At 35.3% G+C, this 15,801-nt stretch overlaps 1 protein-coding gene and 1 long non-coding RNA gene across 9 annotated transcripts; both read left to right on the forward strand.

Moving 5' to 3' along the window:
* The first annotated feature begins 565 nt into the window (after positions 1–565).
* LOC108836708 (uncharacterized) lies at positions 566–3,463 on the forward strand. Of its 7 annotated transcripts, none has more exons than XR_008942877.1 (5): positions 566–1,066; positions 1,534–1,871; positions 2,269–2,357; positions 2,563–2,670; positions 2,761–3,463. It is a non-coding gene; the product is annotated as an uncharacterized LOC108836708 (long non-coding RNA). The 7 variants fall into 7 exon arrangements; XR_008942878.1 differs by having other exon boundaries at positions 2,570–2,670; XR_008942876.1 differs by having other exon boundaries at positions 2,563–2,913; positions 3,025–3,462.
* A 5,330-nt stretch (positions 3,464–8,793) lies between these two features.
* On the forward strand, positions 8,794–13,339 carry LOC108850078 (AT-hook motif nuclear-localized protein 24). Of its 2 annotated transcripts, none has more exons than XM_057003468.1 (2): positions 8,794–10,219; positions 13,152–13,339. In XM_057003468.1, the coding sequence occupies exon 1, from the start codon at positions 9,061–9,063 to the stop codon at positions 10,039–10,041; it is 981 nt and encodes a 326-aa protein (XP_056859448.1). In that variant the 5' UTR covers positions 8,794–9,060; the 3' UTR covers positions 10,042–10,219; positions 13,152–13,339. The 2 variants fall into 2 exon arrangements, with proteins under 2 accessions (XP_056859448.1, XP_056859446.1); XM_057003466.1 differs by lacking the exon at positions 13,152–13,339 and adding an exon at positions 11,650–11,974.
* Positions 13,340–15,801: the final 2,462 nt, after the last annotated feature.

The raw sequence follows: 15,801 nt of genomic DNA on the forward strand, positions 1-15,801 counted from the left end.
GTGTTTATCTCTCTGCCAACAGTTCATGCGATGCCTCTCTTCTCTTTATCTTCTTCTTCGTTTCCTTTACTCTCTCTCGTGGTTTTGGAAGTGTCAGCGATATCTTCGCGCTCTCTAATTATTTCACTCACTCCAATGTTTAATCTCTATCTATATACATGCCTGCGTGTATACACAAACTTTTAATTTAAGAAAGTTTTCACATATTTCTATAAAAATATTGACAAATGGATCGTTGACTACCAACTAAGTAAAGTCTACGTTTTTATATATTCCAGTTTCTATTCAACGCACAACACTAGATCTTATAACCGTGATGATCGACAAGTAGTAAAGTAACATTGTTGATGCGGCTTTTTTATTCAGGACATTTAAAAGTATTAGGATAATATTCATCAACGCAAGGACATTTCATTATCTATTAACAATACAAGTCAATCATATGTTAACAGACTCTTTTCAACAACATTTAGGTGATTGATAGTTGTTGTACTTATCATTTGAATGAGCTGTTGTAAGATTGTTTGTTGGTATATAGTATATACTAATCAGGTAACAATCCACACAGTAATGAAGCAAGGTTCTCTCCTGGTGTTGACACATCAGATTTTAAAATGAATTTGAGACTGCCATGTCAATAAATGAAAAAACTGAGAACCCAATCAAAATATTTTGTCTCTCCACATCACTTTTGTCTTTTGCACCGAAGGGTTCTGCGCTCTCTCTCTCTCTCTTCCTCTTTCGATTTGATCGATATCTCTCTTCCTCTTTCGCTTTTAAATTGAACGGGGATGTGGAACAAGACAACAAGACAAAGGCTGAAGAAGTTCAGACCCAATCAAGGATCTTCACGACTCTCTTCTCCGGCGAGGTGACCGAAGGGTTCTGATTTTTGGGGGAATCGAAATACTATAATGGGTTTGACGAATTTCATACTGACAGTGACCGGAGTAGGCGCCGTGGTAGTGCTATTGAAGGGCGACGTCAAGCAATCTGCCACCGTATTGAGGCGTAACGTCAAGCATATCCGCAACTGGCTCGAAGAAGAAACTTCCGCCACCTCCAAGTTAGCTCTCTTTCTCTAGATCATGATTGTTTTTTTTTTCTTTTTCTCTTTCACAAAGGTGTGTGTTTAGGGATTGTGATTTTGCAAATTTTTTTTTTGGCTCAGCAAGCTATAAAATATGATATAAGACTATATGTTTGGTGATATTATAGTCATGTGTTCCTTGAGGGTGATCATCCTCATCCGCAGCTGCTAAGATTTTGAAGTAATCTTTTATTGAATTTGTATCCAAGTTTTTTTCAGTTAGATAATTCAAAAACGGAACCGTAGTTTCTTTGGTGATCGTCAGTTGTTTGTATAATCTGAGTTCTGACTATAACAATGACTTGACGATGGCAGTGGAATAGGTTTACATAAGAAGAGTGTGAAGTGTGATTGATCAATGCTGGTTATTACTTAGTGATAGCAACACAAAAGCAAAGCGTGTGTCTGAGTGACTGATGAGTTTGATTGTGGATTTTTTTCAGGGAAGATTCCAAAAGACAAGAATTAGTGTCTTGTGCTTTTCTGTATACATAAACAGAGTTTATTTTTTTGGATTTATGACTTTGGTGTGCGTAAGAGGAGTGTGTTGAGGCCGGCAAAAGTTCCATCTTTTCAAGTCTCTTCTCCGCTAACAACCCTTTCCGGCGAAAGACGCCTATGCCCGAAACCAACAAACCTAATATTGTTTGAATGCTTGGTGTTGACGAACCTAATATTGTTTGAAGTCTCTCGAAATATTGTACCTGAAGAGAGTCTGGTGGAGGTTGTACCAGAGAGTCACAAGAAGTTCTTGGCCAACATGGTTTGGGTTCAGGAAGAGGTAAATGCCTTACTTCTTTTGGTTGTTATCACCTTGTTTGATTGTTGGAATTGTTAGTGGCTTTAGTGGTTAGAAAACCATTAAAATATTTGAACTTTGGACTTATTGATCAATCTCTAGAGAACGTTTAGTCTTCTTTGGGAGAACAAATGTGTATACAAGTTCACATTCTCATATTTGCTTCAGATGCTTGAGTAAGCACCGTCTATAACAGAGCATGACCGACTATCGTTTATAGAAGATCAGTTTCTCATATTTATTGCAGATTGACCATACATAAATATTAATAATATATGTGTTGCATTAAGTAGACATAGAAACCTACAAGATGAGACTGTGTCTAATCAAAATTTACACAAAATTAATATAATCAATGAAACATAATATTTCTTTGTAGATGAAGTAGCCGTCACATACTTCGTCAAACTGTCCAACAACGCATTCATCACCAACCTCAATTTGAGAGAGCAGCATTTTATAACCACGGTAATCCCTTACACTCATCTCTAGAACAACTCGACTGCAATTTTCTAGGCATTGCCAAACAGCTTCAAACTCTCTCTCTGTCCAAAGCTTCTTTACGTACTTAGAGCCTGCTAAGGTTGAAGGCAAATTTGGATGTTCTGCTCCCTTTTTTCTTGGGATACCTCAGAACAGCCTTTAATCTGTCAGTGTTTTTCTTTGTTGAAAGTTTGCAGATTGCAAAGAGAGGAAGCGAAGATAGCAGTTTGGAACAAAATGCACAAGGTTTGGGACACTTGTGAGGATGAAAGTAGAACCTGCTATTAGAAAACTTGGGGTCCTCCTTCACTTATATGAAAACTCCCGTAAACCAATCAAACCATGATAATTCTACTGAATTGTTTTTTTGCTTGAATCACATGTGAAGCTGGAGAAGAAGAAATGACCATTACTGGATAAGATCTTGTACAAGCTTCAAACAACCAAGTCGAGAGGTCAGGTGGAGTTCAGTATTCAGTGATCATCAACGAGAACAAAAGTTTTGACTATAGATGCCTGCAATAAAACAGTAGCACAAACCGTAATCTTCTTTCCATGCTTGTGTATATAATTTTAAAATGTTTATCTATATATACCAATATATATCGTTGTTATGATCTGTTTCACGCTGTTGAAAAAACTTTCGAATCAGCTGTTCTTGCCGCAAAGAATCAAAACCACCAAAGGTCTTCAGGGTAAGGATGTGCAAGGTTTGGGAGCTTCACAGGTGAAAGCATCAACGGAGAGAAAGCTTTTTATATTTCTCCTGTATCTTTTATCACAATGCTTAAAACTGTATAGCAGATTCTGTTTTCTTCCATCTCCATAGCTACAGCCCAAAAAGTTGAGAAATGAGATTCATGACTTAGTGATTGGTGTCACGGAAGTTATTGTTAACAAACACAAAGAAGAATTACTATTTTTAAAACAATATAAAATGTAAAAGTAAAACCAAAGTTAGGAGTGCATTGTTTTACCAAATATGCATGACTTCAAATATATATACATATTCATCATTTTTTTTGTTATAGTTTATTATTTCATTGCTAACAAAATAAATTTTATAAGCTTAGTAACATTTTCTAGAATTGTAACTTCTCAAAATGTAGAAATATTTGAATATTCGTTTTAATGATATATATATATATATATCATTTTCTCAAATCTGTAAAATACAATATTTCAACAATATTTATTAATTTTATAATATTTAAAAATATAAGTATAATAATGATTTTAACAAACCTTCCTCCGCGACCAACCTTCCTCCGCGACCAACTTTCCTCCATGGCGTCAAGTCCTTGATTCAGCTACTTTGCTCCACCACAGATCTTCATGCTTAGGCCGTTCAGCTCTCCGTCGTGCTCTCAGAACTGGTCTGTCCGCTCCGAGCTCGCGGTGGAGCAATCAGTCGAAAGCTCTAATGGTGACTTCTTCGGTTTTTGCACAATCGATCCCTAAACTTCTGATTCCTTACAAAACTGCCTAAGCCTTTGTAATTTGCAGACACATCCCTAATTTCGCCCCTTAACTTTATAATGTGCAATTTAACCCAATCGAGTGTTCTGAATTTGCAGCCTTGGTCCCTGAACTTTTGATATCTTCGTTTATGACCCTTGACTTCCTAAGTTGCAGAAATGACCTTGAGAATTGACCCAAAACTTACAATTGTACACTCCAAACCCTAATTCACTAAATGAACAAATATATGCAATTAGGGATGTTAATACGGGCGGCCCGGGCCCGTTTAGGCCCTGCTCGTATAGTACCCGCCCGTTTAAAGCCCGTCAAGGTCTCACCTGTTTAAAGCCCGTCAACGTCCCTCCCGTTTAGCCGTGTGCCCTTTTATAATTCCAAACAAAACAGAAAGGCCAAACATTTACATCCCAGAGAGAGAGAGAGAGAGAGAGAGAGAGAGAGGTTTCTTAGTGAAGAAAACGATTAATGGATTCAAATTCATCGACACAGAGAGGAGAGAAATTTGACGGCAACAATTCAAGTTTTGAGATAAAGAAGAAAACCTAACATAATACGACGTAGTTTCACATAATCTGAAAGAAAAAAAAATTAACGGGCACCCTTTTATTTCGCGGTTAAGCCCGTTTAGTAAATATTCTTAAGGGGCGGCCCGCGATGAACCCGTTACAACATTTTTATATAACTAAACGGGTACGGGTTCCGCCCGTTTAATACCAGCCCGTTATGCCCGCGGGCCTCGAGCCCGTTTAAACATCCCTATATGCAATGTAGACACCTAAATACAATCTAAAGTGATTTAAATGAACGAAATGACATGCTAAAAATTATTAAATACACTATATCAATAGACTAACCAAAAACTAATGTATTTCAAGACTATTCAAATCTGCAAAAAAAGTCTATTTATTCTAAAAGATCAGAAATGAGAATGGTGATTTGGCTAGGGATATTTGCGCGATGAACTCATATGTGCTTGCTGGTATAAGATGGTGTAAGAATAGTATACAATATTTTTTTTTAGGTGCTCAATTTGGAACTATATTATCTAAATCTCTGTTTGCTGCTTTATTTTTAGGTCTTACAAATAAGAAGATAACAAGAAATAAACAACACCAAAAAAAATTCACCAAACAATTAGTACATCGAATGGAAAGTAGGTGAAAAGTAGGCTTTATCCAGTCAATTGCTTATTGAAGCAGGTTCGAGGCTAAGCCAAATTGTGTGTTTAGGGTAAGAAAAAACATTGTTCTTGATAGTGGTGGTGTCAATGGTTCTGATTCTTAGACAGAGATTATATTTATTTTTAAAATGTCTGATGTAAAATAGTTTTTGATAACATAATATAAATGTTTTTTAGATAATGATGATTATAAATAAATTAAATTACCTTTAAATTTATGAGTAATCATATATTAACAAAACTTGGCTGAAGTGATATCATTAACCCTGTCTCCAAAAATGAAAGAGGTGATATCATTAACCCTATCTCTATTGCTGATGCAACGAAACTAAAATTAGAACTGTTTAAAATTAATCTAAGCTTCGTTGAATTCCGAAGAATGAAAATTAGTGTAAAGAAGAAAGCAGAGGATGCAAAGGAGGGAGAGATGACAAGACCGTGTAATCTCTAATGGAAAAAGGAGCGAAGATGATGAAGTGTCAAAAGAGATGGGTATGCCTTTTAGGGTTATCAAGACGGAACAACATGATGTTTGTTTAAGACAACTCTAATGCTTCTGCTCTTTTTTTTCCAAAAACAAATCTCTAATGCTTCTGCTTCTTGAGGTATCTTAGAAAAGCCATGAATCTTTCAAGGTTTTTCTTTGTGTGAATGTTTGCAGATTTCAAAGAGAGGAAGGGAAGATATCAGCTGTACAAGGAGAAATCAGAAGCTGCCATTAGAACTCTTTGACTTATATAAAAGTGCACAAAAACCAATCAAAACCATGACTTGCTTGAATCACATGCGAAGTTGGAGACGTAGAAATCAGCATCAATGGATAAGATCTTGTACAAGCTTCAAACAACCAAGTTGAAAGCATGAGAGATGATGCGAATATCAGTATTAAGTGATCAACAAGAGCAACAAGGGAACCACCAAATCACCAGAAACTCAGCGAAGATCACCTCATCTTGTCCAAAGACATACTTTCGTAACACCTTTCATAACTTTTTTTGCTGCTGATATTGATTGCAGAAAGTATGGACAGCCTTATCATTAACTAAGAAGACAATATGTAGAACAAAACTTGAATGTTTTCTCGAGGTAACATTTTGAGGTCTTTTATGTAAGTCTTTCTTCTTTTATAGTTGTTAGATAAAAGTTTTTGACTATGAATCTTTGCAATAGAACGATAACGCAAACTTCAATTTTCTTTCCATAAATTTAAAATATCAACGAATCAAAGACTCCAAAGCCATATGTGGTTTAATAACGATGATTGTATATTGTTTTATAAGAAAACTGTAGAGTGAGATATAGTGATGGACAAATCAGTTAAAAAAAATATGGTGATGAATAGATATTATTCTCGGGTCATCTAAAAAAATGGACTGCACATTTGAAGAGAAAACAAGCAGAGAAACAAGATCAATGATTAAGAATAACATTTACAAAAAAATCTTCAACAATCTCCATTACAAGAAGACATACAATTTCCCTACGTTAAGAAAAAATATGCACGGTTGAATCTTAAAACTAACCAAACAAAATGAAACAATGGAATAAAGCAGACATCTCAAAAGCAGTCGAGCACTTCTTTATTTTCAATTACTTATCACTGAAATGTTTATATGTGGTCCGTGTAGTCAAAATTACAAATTAACAACTATATTATATTTAATACATTTCTATCAAACATTTTTTCACAACCTAGCTAAATGATTCTAATAGAGTTTTGAACTGAGGAATGAGATAACTTGAACCAAAAAATGAACTAAAGGGAAAGATGAAAAATTATAATTATAATAACAAAATTTCAACACAAAGACAATTAAAAAGTCCATAGACATAGAGTTTTAGCTAATCAAAGATAATTAGTTGTTTGTTTCTGTGAATTCAATTTTCATCTTAGGCAAGAACCAACAAATTTTTGAAATAAATACCTATTCTCTGTTATAGTTCACATGCTCTGTTTTTAAAATATGCATTCTAAACGTGTTTAACAAAGTGTTTATTCTCTCAATTTTCAAAGTATTACAGCATAGTCTTATATCATATTCTGTCCACTTTTTTTAATTACGACAACATAGTATGTTTGAAATACAAATTTGTAAGAAAAAAAACCCGCCGCGGAGCGCGGGTAAGAACCTAGTAATTAATAATTATATAACTAACCCATGCAATAATGTGAAGGTGTACTCAATGAATCATTTGTCATGTTTTGTGTTAATATGGCGAATCCCAAATTATTTAACCATCAGTTTTTAGAGTACCATATAAATTTGTAAATGTCTTTTTAAGTGATACCATTACCAACTATGTTTTTGTCTGATAATTAAAAGATTCATAATTAAAAGGTTTAAACCACTGTAGAACACGTTTCGAAAGATTCATATTTTAGAAAAAAAATATTTCATTTTTTTTTACTTTTAATGCATTATTTAATAATCAATCATTAAATTGTACTTTTCAATAAAAATAACTGTATCTATTAATTTCTTTTGCGTAAATACTGTGAGAAATATTTTATTAGAAAATAATGACTGTGACTGAGAAATTTAGAGTAAATAGGTGGAAAAAAAGAAATAGAAATGATAAGAAAAATAAAAGTGGAAGAGAAAGTAAAATGGATAAAATGTATTTACTCTTGTTTTAGTTGAGGTAAAACTGTATGATTTTAGTTAAGGTAAAATTGTATGATAAAATTGGATAAAATGTATTTACTCTTGTTTTAGTTAAGGTAAAATGTATTTACTCTTGTTTTAGTTAAGGTAAAATTGTATGTGTATTTTACCGTTTTTACTCTCTTTTAACATTGTTTAGAGGAAATACTAAGAAAATGATTTTTACTTAATTGGCTAAAAAGCAGAGCAATGTAGCGTAATTCAGGTGAATTTTTTTTACTCCACTGCGTTTTTCAGTCAAAACCAATGTATTAATAATTAATAAAAAAATTTAGATGTTTTATGAATATAGGTGAAAATTCTATAACTTACATTTTTTTTGAAACATAGGAAATATAAATGTTAGGCGTCATATTAACTGTAATGTCTAATGGAACTTGAATTCCTATATTTGTTGCTCTTTCCGTTTTTAATATAAATTGTTTTAAATTTGGTACATAAATTAAAAAATTAATTATTTTTTTACATTTTCTAAACAAAATATTATTAATTATTTACCGAACCATAATTCAACAAATAATAAAATAGAATGTATATTATCATTAGTTAAATAACATTAATTATTAATAAATTTTATATTAAAAACTGAAAACATCATATAATTTAGAACAAAAAAGTTTCACGAGGGGGAAATGTTTTGAAGTAACTGATTGAAATAACAATCATTAGCAGCCAACTTTACTCACCGATCTTATAAAATTCATAATAATTCGAGGATCACAAGCTTTTCAATCCAAACAATGCATCATTTTTATCCTATATATCAATTTTTGATTCGTTGAATAATTACTATGTGAAGAAATTTTAAGGTTTAGTACAAAAGAGCGAGGAAGTGGGACCAAAAACACTGCCCACACATAGAAGGAAGGAAGTCATAGTCATAATTCATAAGCACAATAGTAACAAAAGTCTCGTATATTTATTTAACCCTAGCTTGCCAATCACAAACCAAAGTTAGCCTCTCACACACATCTCAATTACTTTAAACAAAATCCCTTTTTCACTTTCCAAATTTCACTTCATCCAACTCACAAGAGAGAGAGAGAGAGAGAGAGAGAGAGAGAGAGAGAAGAGAGAGAGAGAGAGAGAGAGAGAGAGAGAGAGAGAGAGAGAGGCTTAACTACAGCAAAAGTAGGTAGAGAGAAGAGAGAGAAGCCCTACAAAACTAGAAGGAAGAAGAGACGAAGATGAAGAAGGTCCGGCTTGGATTTCGTTGTTCATCATTACTACTCTCTTCCTTCTAGTTTCAGACAGCAAAACAAGACAAAGAAAAAAGGTCAACTTCAAGATCTGAGAGCTCTTAGATCCATAAGTAGTCTCTTCTTCTTCTTGATCCAGTTTCCACACCATCGAATCATAGAACATGGATCCAGTGCAATCTCATGGGTCTCAGAGCTCGCTTCCTCCTACTTTTCACTCGAGAGACTTTCAGTTACATCTCCAACAACAACAACATCAACAAGAGTTCTTCCTCCATCATCACCAGCAACAAAGAAACCAAACCGACCAAGATGATCACCAAGGAGGAGGAGGAATAAACAGACAAATCAAGATGGATCGTGAAGAGACAAGCGACAACATGGACAACATGGCTAACAACAGTGGTAGCGAAGGTAAGGACATGAACTTGGGAGAAGGAGGAAGCGGCGGTGGAGGTGGCTCAGGAGGAGATCAGATGACGAGAAGACCAAGAGGAAGACCAGCTGGATCCAAGAACAAACCAAAACCACCGATTATCATCACGCGGGACAGCGCAAACGCGCTTCGAACCCACGTGATGGAGATCGGTGACGGCTGCGACTTAGTCGAGAGCGTGGCGACTTTCGCACGAAGACGCCAACGCGGCGTTTGCGTTATGAGCGGTACTGGAAACGTCATGAACGTCACCATACGTCAGCCTGGATCTCCATCTCCTGGCTCCGTCGTCAGCCTTCACGGAAGCTTCGAGATTCTCTCTCTCTCTGGTTCTTTTCTCCCTCCTCCGGCTCCTCCTAATGCCACCGGGTTGAGCGTTTACCTCGCCGGAGGTCAAGGACAGGTTGTTGGAGGAAGCGTGGTGGGTCCTTTGATATGTGCTGGTCCTGTGGTGGTTATGGCCGCGTCTTTTAGCAATGCTGCGTACGAGAGACTTCCGTTAGAGGAAGATGAGATGCAAACACCGGTTCACGGAGGAGGAGGAGGATCAATGGAGCAGCCGCCGATGATGGGAGGATCAATGACACATCAGCAACAAGCTATGTCGGGTCATCAAGGGTTACCACCTAATCTCCTTGGTCCGGCTCATCCAGGATTACCACAACATGATAATCAGTCTTATTGGTCAACGGGACGACCACCCTATTGATCATATTACACATTACCTCATGGTCGTAGCTGGTTATATGTACATTTATAGCTAGCTAGCGAAGAGTAATCACGAGCTTATGAACAAATAAGACTATGGATTTAGTCGAGGATGGTGTGGTGGATAAGGATTCGATCCATCTTCACTACATTTGGTGTCAACATTCATTATGAATCAGGTTTTTTTTTCTCTTATTTTCTTTTTGGTTCGTTTTAGTTCGTAGATCTCTCTACGTTGATTTGAGTGACATTTATCGTTGTTTCTTGTTTGTTTTCATGATTTTTCTTTGCTAGTTTGAGTTTTCTTTGCGTTGTTGGTTCTAAGTCTGGCTTTTTCTTATCAACATTTTATGGTGTGTTTTTTTCGACAGTGCTTATTGTTCTTTATTTTGTTAATGGGAAACAATTATTATAGTTCGTTACATATTCTCAATATGAAACAATTTACTAATACAAGATATAATTTGTATGACATAGTTCTTTACTGTTATTGCTTTATATTCGAGTTTTTCAGAAGGGGGAGATGGTTTATGCTAATACAGGCTTAGCTAGTAAGCTATTATATAACATGAACATTTTATCACTATTTTATATAACTCCGGCTGATTTAATAGAACTGTGGTTTCGTGACTTTCGTCAACAGATATATGATAGCATGCGCATAGATTGCACTATATTACATTGTTTGTAACGACCCTGATTTTAGGGCCAAGCCCAATTGTTTTCTTTTTATTAAAACCCTTTCAATTCTACTTCTTTTGTCTCACCTTGGAAGTTGAGAAAACCTTTCTCCTTCACTTTTCCTATATATTAGACTCCTCTTCTTCCCTTTATTCTCATCAAGTCAAAGTATTTCTTTGCGCGTGACAAGTTGTTGTTGAATTATTCAACGACCAGTCACTAGTCAATTTTTCCGGTGAGATTTCCGGCGAGCTTCCAGCGGGATTTCTGGGCGAGCTTCCAGCGGGTTTTCTATTGACCTTTGTTGATCATTCCCGTTGTTCGTTTCGGCCAGTTGCTAAGGTGAGGGTCTATTCCTGAACTTCTCGTACACGATTTAGAATTTTGGATAAGTATAATTTATTTCTAATATGTTCCGTTTGCGTGAAATCGAGTCTATCTTTGCTTGTTTAGTTTTAGGTTCTTTGTTTAAAATGGAAATAGGATGTTAGATGGTTCAACAATGCTTGTTCATTATAATTGATTACATATACATATATATTATATTGAGGTGATTAGGATGTTAGCCGACCACCGAGACGTAATTCTGTGAGTTGGCCGGGGACCAGTAGATTTGTGTGGAGATGCTGCGGCACAGCTTAGTCGACCTGTTGTGCCAAGGCTTCGAGGTCGATAAATCGTCTACGGGCGTGTGTTACCGAGCACTTTTTCGGCGGAGATTTTGGCCCGTTAGTGGGCAGCGGGAGTGCACCCCGCTAGGACCATTGTATGTTCTTTGGATACTTTAGGTATCGTGTTTGTTACATGTTAGGATTAAATTATATTTATTCGGAGTACTATGTCCAAGTCAATGAACTTCGGGTTTAGCATTCCATACCTCACTGAGCGACTCCCCTGTTGCTCACTCCTCTTTTCTTCCCCCTTTCAGGTGAGACTGACGGACAGGAGTGATTGCTATCGGATCGGTGCTTTTGAGAGTTTTATTTATTTTTTTCCAGACTTTCGGATTTATGCTTTTATCGATATTCTCGAGATTATTTATACTATGTTGGGATTTAAGGTTATTTATTGGATTTACGGATCTTGAGACGATTTATGCGAATTAATAAATGGAGATTTCAGAATTATTTATTATTATTTATTTATTATTTTATTTTGTAAAATACGGGTGTTACAATTTGGTATCAGAGCGGGTTCCATCCCGGCTCCGACCCGGGATGGCGATTCGTGGAGACTCGATTTCAGTTCGGTTTTAACTCGGATTTTAGTGATTTCAAAGTTTTGGGATTGGGACTTTTTTTGAAAGAAAAAAAAAATGCACCCTTCGGCCGAGCATCATTCGGTTAGTCGTTAGAGATTCTGTTATTCTTTTCTTCTACAGGTGAAGACCAAGTTTCTTTCGCTTCCATTGTCTATTATCTTGTGTCTTTCTTTTCTTCGAAGCTGTGGACGTTCTTTCTTTGTCTCTTTGGAATTCGGGACGAATTCCGATTAAGTGGGGGAGAATTGTAACGACCCTGATTTTAGGGCCAAGCCCAATTGTTTTCTTTTTATTAAAACCCTTTCAATTCTACTTCTTTTGTCCCACCTTGGAAGTTGAGAAAACCTTTCTCCCTCACTTTTCCTATATATTAGACTCCTCTTCTTCCCTTTATTCTCATCAAGTCAAAGTATTTCTTTGCGCGTGACAAGTTGTTGTTGAATTATTCAACGACCAGTCACTAGTCAATTTTTCCGGTGAGATTTCCGGCGAGCTTCCAGCGGGATTTCTGGGCGAGCTTCCAGCGGGTTTTCTATTGACCTTTGTTGATCATTCCCGTTGTTCGTTTCGGCCAGTTGCTAAGGTGAGGGTCTATTCCTGAACTTCTCGTACACGGTTTAGAATTTTGGATAAGTATAATTTATTTCTAATATGTTCCGTTTGCGTGAAATCGAGTCTATCTTTGCTTGTTTAGTTTTAGGTTCTTTGTTTAAAATGGAAATAGGATGTTAGATGGTTCAACAATGCTTGTTCATTATAATTGATTACATATACATATATATTATATTGAGGTGATTAGGATGTTAGCCGACCACAGAGACGTAATTCTGTGAGTTGGCCGGGGACCAGTAGATTTGTGTGGAGATGCTGCGGCACAGCTTAGTCGACCTGTTGTGCCAAGGCTTCGAGGTCGATAAATCGTCTACGGGCGTGTGTTACCGAGCACTTTTTCGGCGGAGATTTTGGCCCGTTAGTGGGCAGCGGGAGTGCACCCCGCTAGGACCATTGTATGTTCTTTGGATACTTAAGGTATCGTGTTTGTTACATGTTAGAATTAAATTATATTTATTCGGAGTACTATGTCCAAGTCAATGAACTTCGGGTTTAGCATCCCATACCTCACTGAGCGACTCCCCTGTTGCTCACTCCTCTTTTCTTCCCCCTTTCAGGTGAGACTGACGGACAGGAGTGATTGCTATCGGATCGGTGCTTTTGGGAGTTTTATTTATTTTTTTCCAGACTTTCGGATTTATGCTTTTATCGATATTCTCGAGATTATTTATACTATGTTGGGATTTAAGGTTATTTATTGGATTTACGGATCTTGAGACGATTTATGCGAATTAATAAATGGAGATTTCAGAATTATTTATTATTATTTATTTATTATTTTATTTTGTAAAATACGGGTGTTACATTGTTTCTATTGAAGCCTACGTAACTAAAAAGTTCAAGGAAGTTTCCTTAGCTAGAAATGCACTTATGTTGTAACTATTATTGGTATGATGAAATGAGTAAGTTTATCTATAAGTAAAAATATTTTATGATGAGAGGTTTCATCTCACCCTTAATCATTACGGATATCCAAATTTCAATCAAAAAGCATATACAGTATGTGGATAAGATAATGATCACCGTAATTAGTTATTGCATGATGATGGATGTGTATACACATGTCGTTTGTCGGAGTATTTATGTTTAGTTAATTAATGACAAGGTAAAATCACAAATATATGTAACAAAGATGTACATAATATATTGACAGCAGCAAATAATGTTTATAAAATATCCACAAATACATAATAAACAACTCTATTATTTAACTGCGTACATTGAGCATGCATATATAAGAAAAGCTGCAATACCGGCGGCTTAAACGGGAGTTTATGTGCATGTTCTCTCTAAATACACAAAACTTATTCGCTTGCATATATAAGTGAGTTTGTACAATTTGAGTTTGTACAATTTGTTTTTGGAACGTCTTCGAGTTTGTGTATATGTATCAATACTTACATAAATATATGTGTATCAGTGTATATGTGGATAAGGAGACAATACATTTGTTGAAAATATTGCCTCACACGTGCGCTTGCTCGTGAATACCATGTTCCTTTCGGGACTACCAGCTACCCATACTCTTGTTTAAATTAATGCATATAGAGTTAATTTATGCATAGTATAGTCATGTATAGTTTTTAGGTTTCCAATTCAAAGCCATTTGATAACTAATTAACTGGTTTAAGTCATTTGAATATTAATGTTTATCCATTCAATTTTCTGATGTGGATCATAATTTGGATTTATAAATCAATTCACAATGTGTATTGATTTGAATTTTTATACATTTGTGTTGTCATCGAACTTCGGAAGTCTTGACTAATTGAATGTACGTATTGCTTTCTCAAAAAGACGTGCATGCACACAACATCAATATGGTTACACATTTTAGAGATATAAACTCAAACATATATTTAATATTAAGCATATTATTTTTACAAACCACCATATCTTCTAAAGTCTAAACATTCATTGTCCAACTACAGTAGTCTCAGCCACCTTGGTTCCATTACAGATTATATATATACAAAAAAACTCACAAATGTGTAATAATCAGAGATAAGCAACGCAAAACAAACACTGCTCAATACCTGTTTGGATGTGTGACTACGGAAATGTAAATGTCTCATCTGCAAAGGAAAAGAGTCTCATCAGCGTTAATATAAACGAATACACAAAATCTAAAACAATTCTCCTTTGACCCGGATATTTCAATTCCAATATATATATAACTCAAGAAAAAAAAATTGAAACTGAAGAAGAAACGAAATCAGGAAGATGGATTACATTTGAAGATAAGGTTTAACTGAACCAGAGCCATCATCACCACTTTGGAATGTTTCAAAGAATCACACTAACACCCAAAATCTCAATCCATCTAAGAAACTTATGATTCTCCAAGACATTCTCATCGTTTGTGGTCTACACCATATACCTGCAAATTCGATACATGTCAAACTATTTAACCCGCAAACTACAGCAGATCATCATGGGAAGTCCGCTCTTAAATGAGTAACGATTTTTGTGATCAGACCGTCCCACATGAATCTTATATGGGCTTGGTCCGGGGGATACAACCAAATTGTCATCACTATGAATATACTAAAATGTTGATCGAATAAGTCCTACATGATTTTTTGGTTAATTCTATGAAATCATGGCTGAACCAAATAATTTAGAAAATTTTATGCGACTGACACATCTCACAATAGTTTGAAAACAAAACCTGAAAGGTAGAATAACAAAATTCTCAAATGCAGTTTGTTTAGTTGCACAAAAAATGTAAAACCAACTAACAAATAAATAAATAACATAATTTAAATATAACTATTAATTTTGAATAATTTAAAATAATGTGAAACAAATGTTTCCAAAGAATTGGTTTGACTTCATGACATACTTCACCAAAAAGCTTATTTTGGCATCAATTTTACAGAGAATTTATCATTTATCGGCTTTGTTGACTTGATGTCAATATTGGTGGTATCTAATATTGTTTTTAAATGCAAATATTTATAGTTATTATTGTGGTAACAATTGCAACTGTCTTATAAATAAACGTTGACACACAAAATACAAGCCTTATTTACTTAAATGAAACAACTTCATCAATGTTTAAGATGTCATTGTTGTTGCTTCATATATATGGTTTCGAGTATCTACATAAAGAATAAAAATCATAACACACCGTACCACATTGAAATAAATTTTGAATGTGGACTTCTAAAGAGTTTAGTCTAATAGTTGTGGCACTTCAGGTTA

This window comes from Raphanus sativus, chromosome 2 (genome assembly GCF_000801105.2).
Source record: "Raphanus sativus cultivar WK10039 chromosome 2, ASM80110v3, whole genome shotgun sequence".
NCBI lineage: Eukaryota > Viridiplantae > Streptophyta > Magnoliopsida > Brassicales > Brassicaceae > Raphanus > Raphanus sativus.

Bases quoted from the DNA above. Each gene is read 5' to 3' on its own strand.
- LOC108850078 (XM_057003468.1), top strand. From the start codon at position 9,061: ATGGATCCAGTGCAATCTCATGGGTCTCAGAGCTCGCTTCCTCCTACT.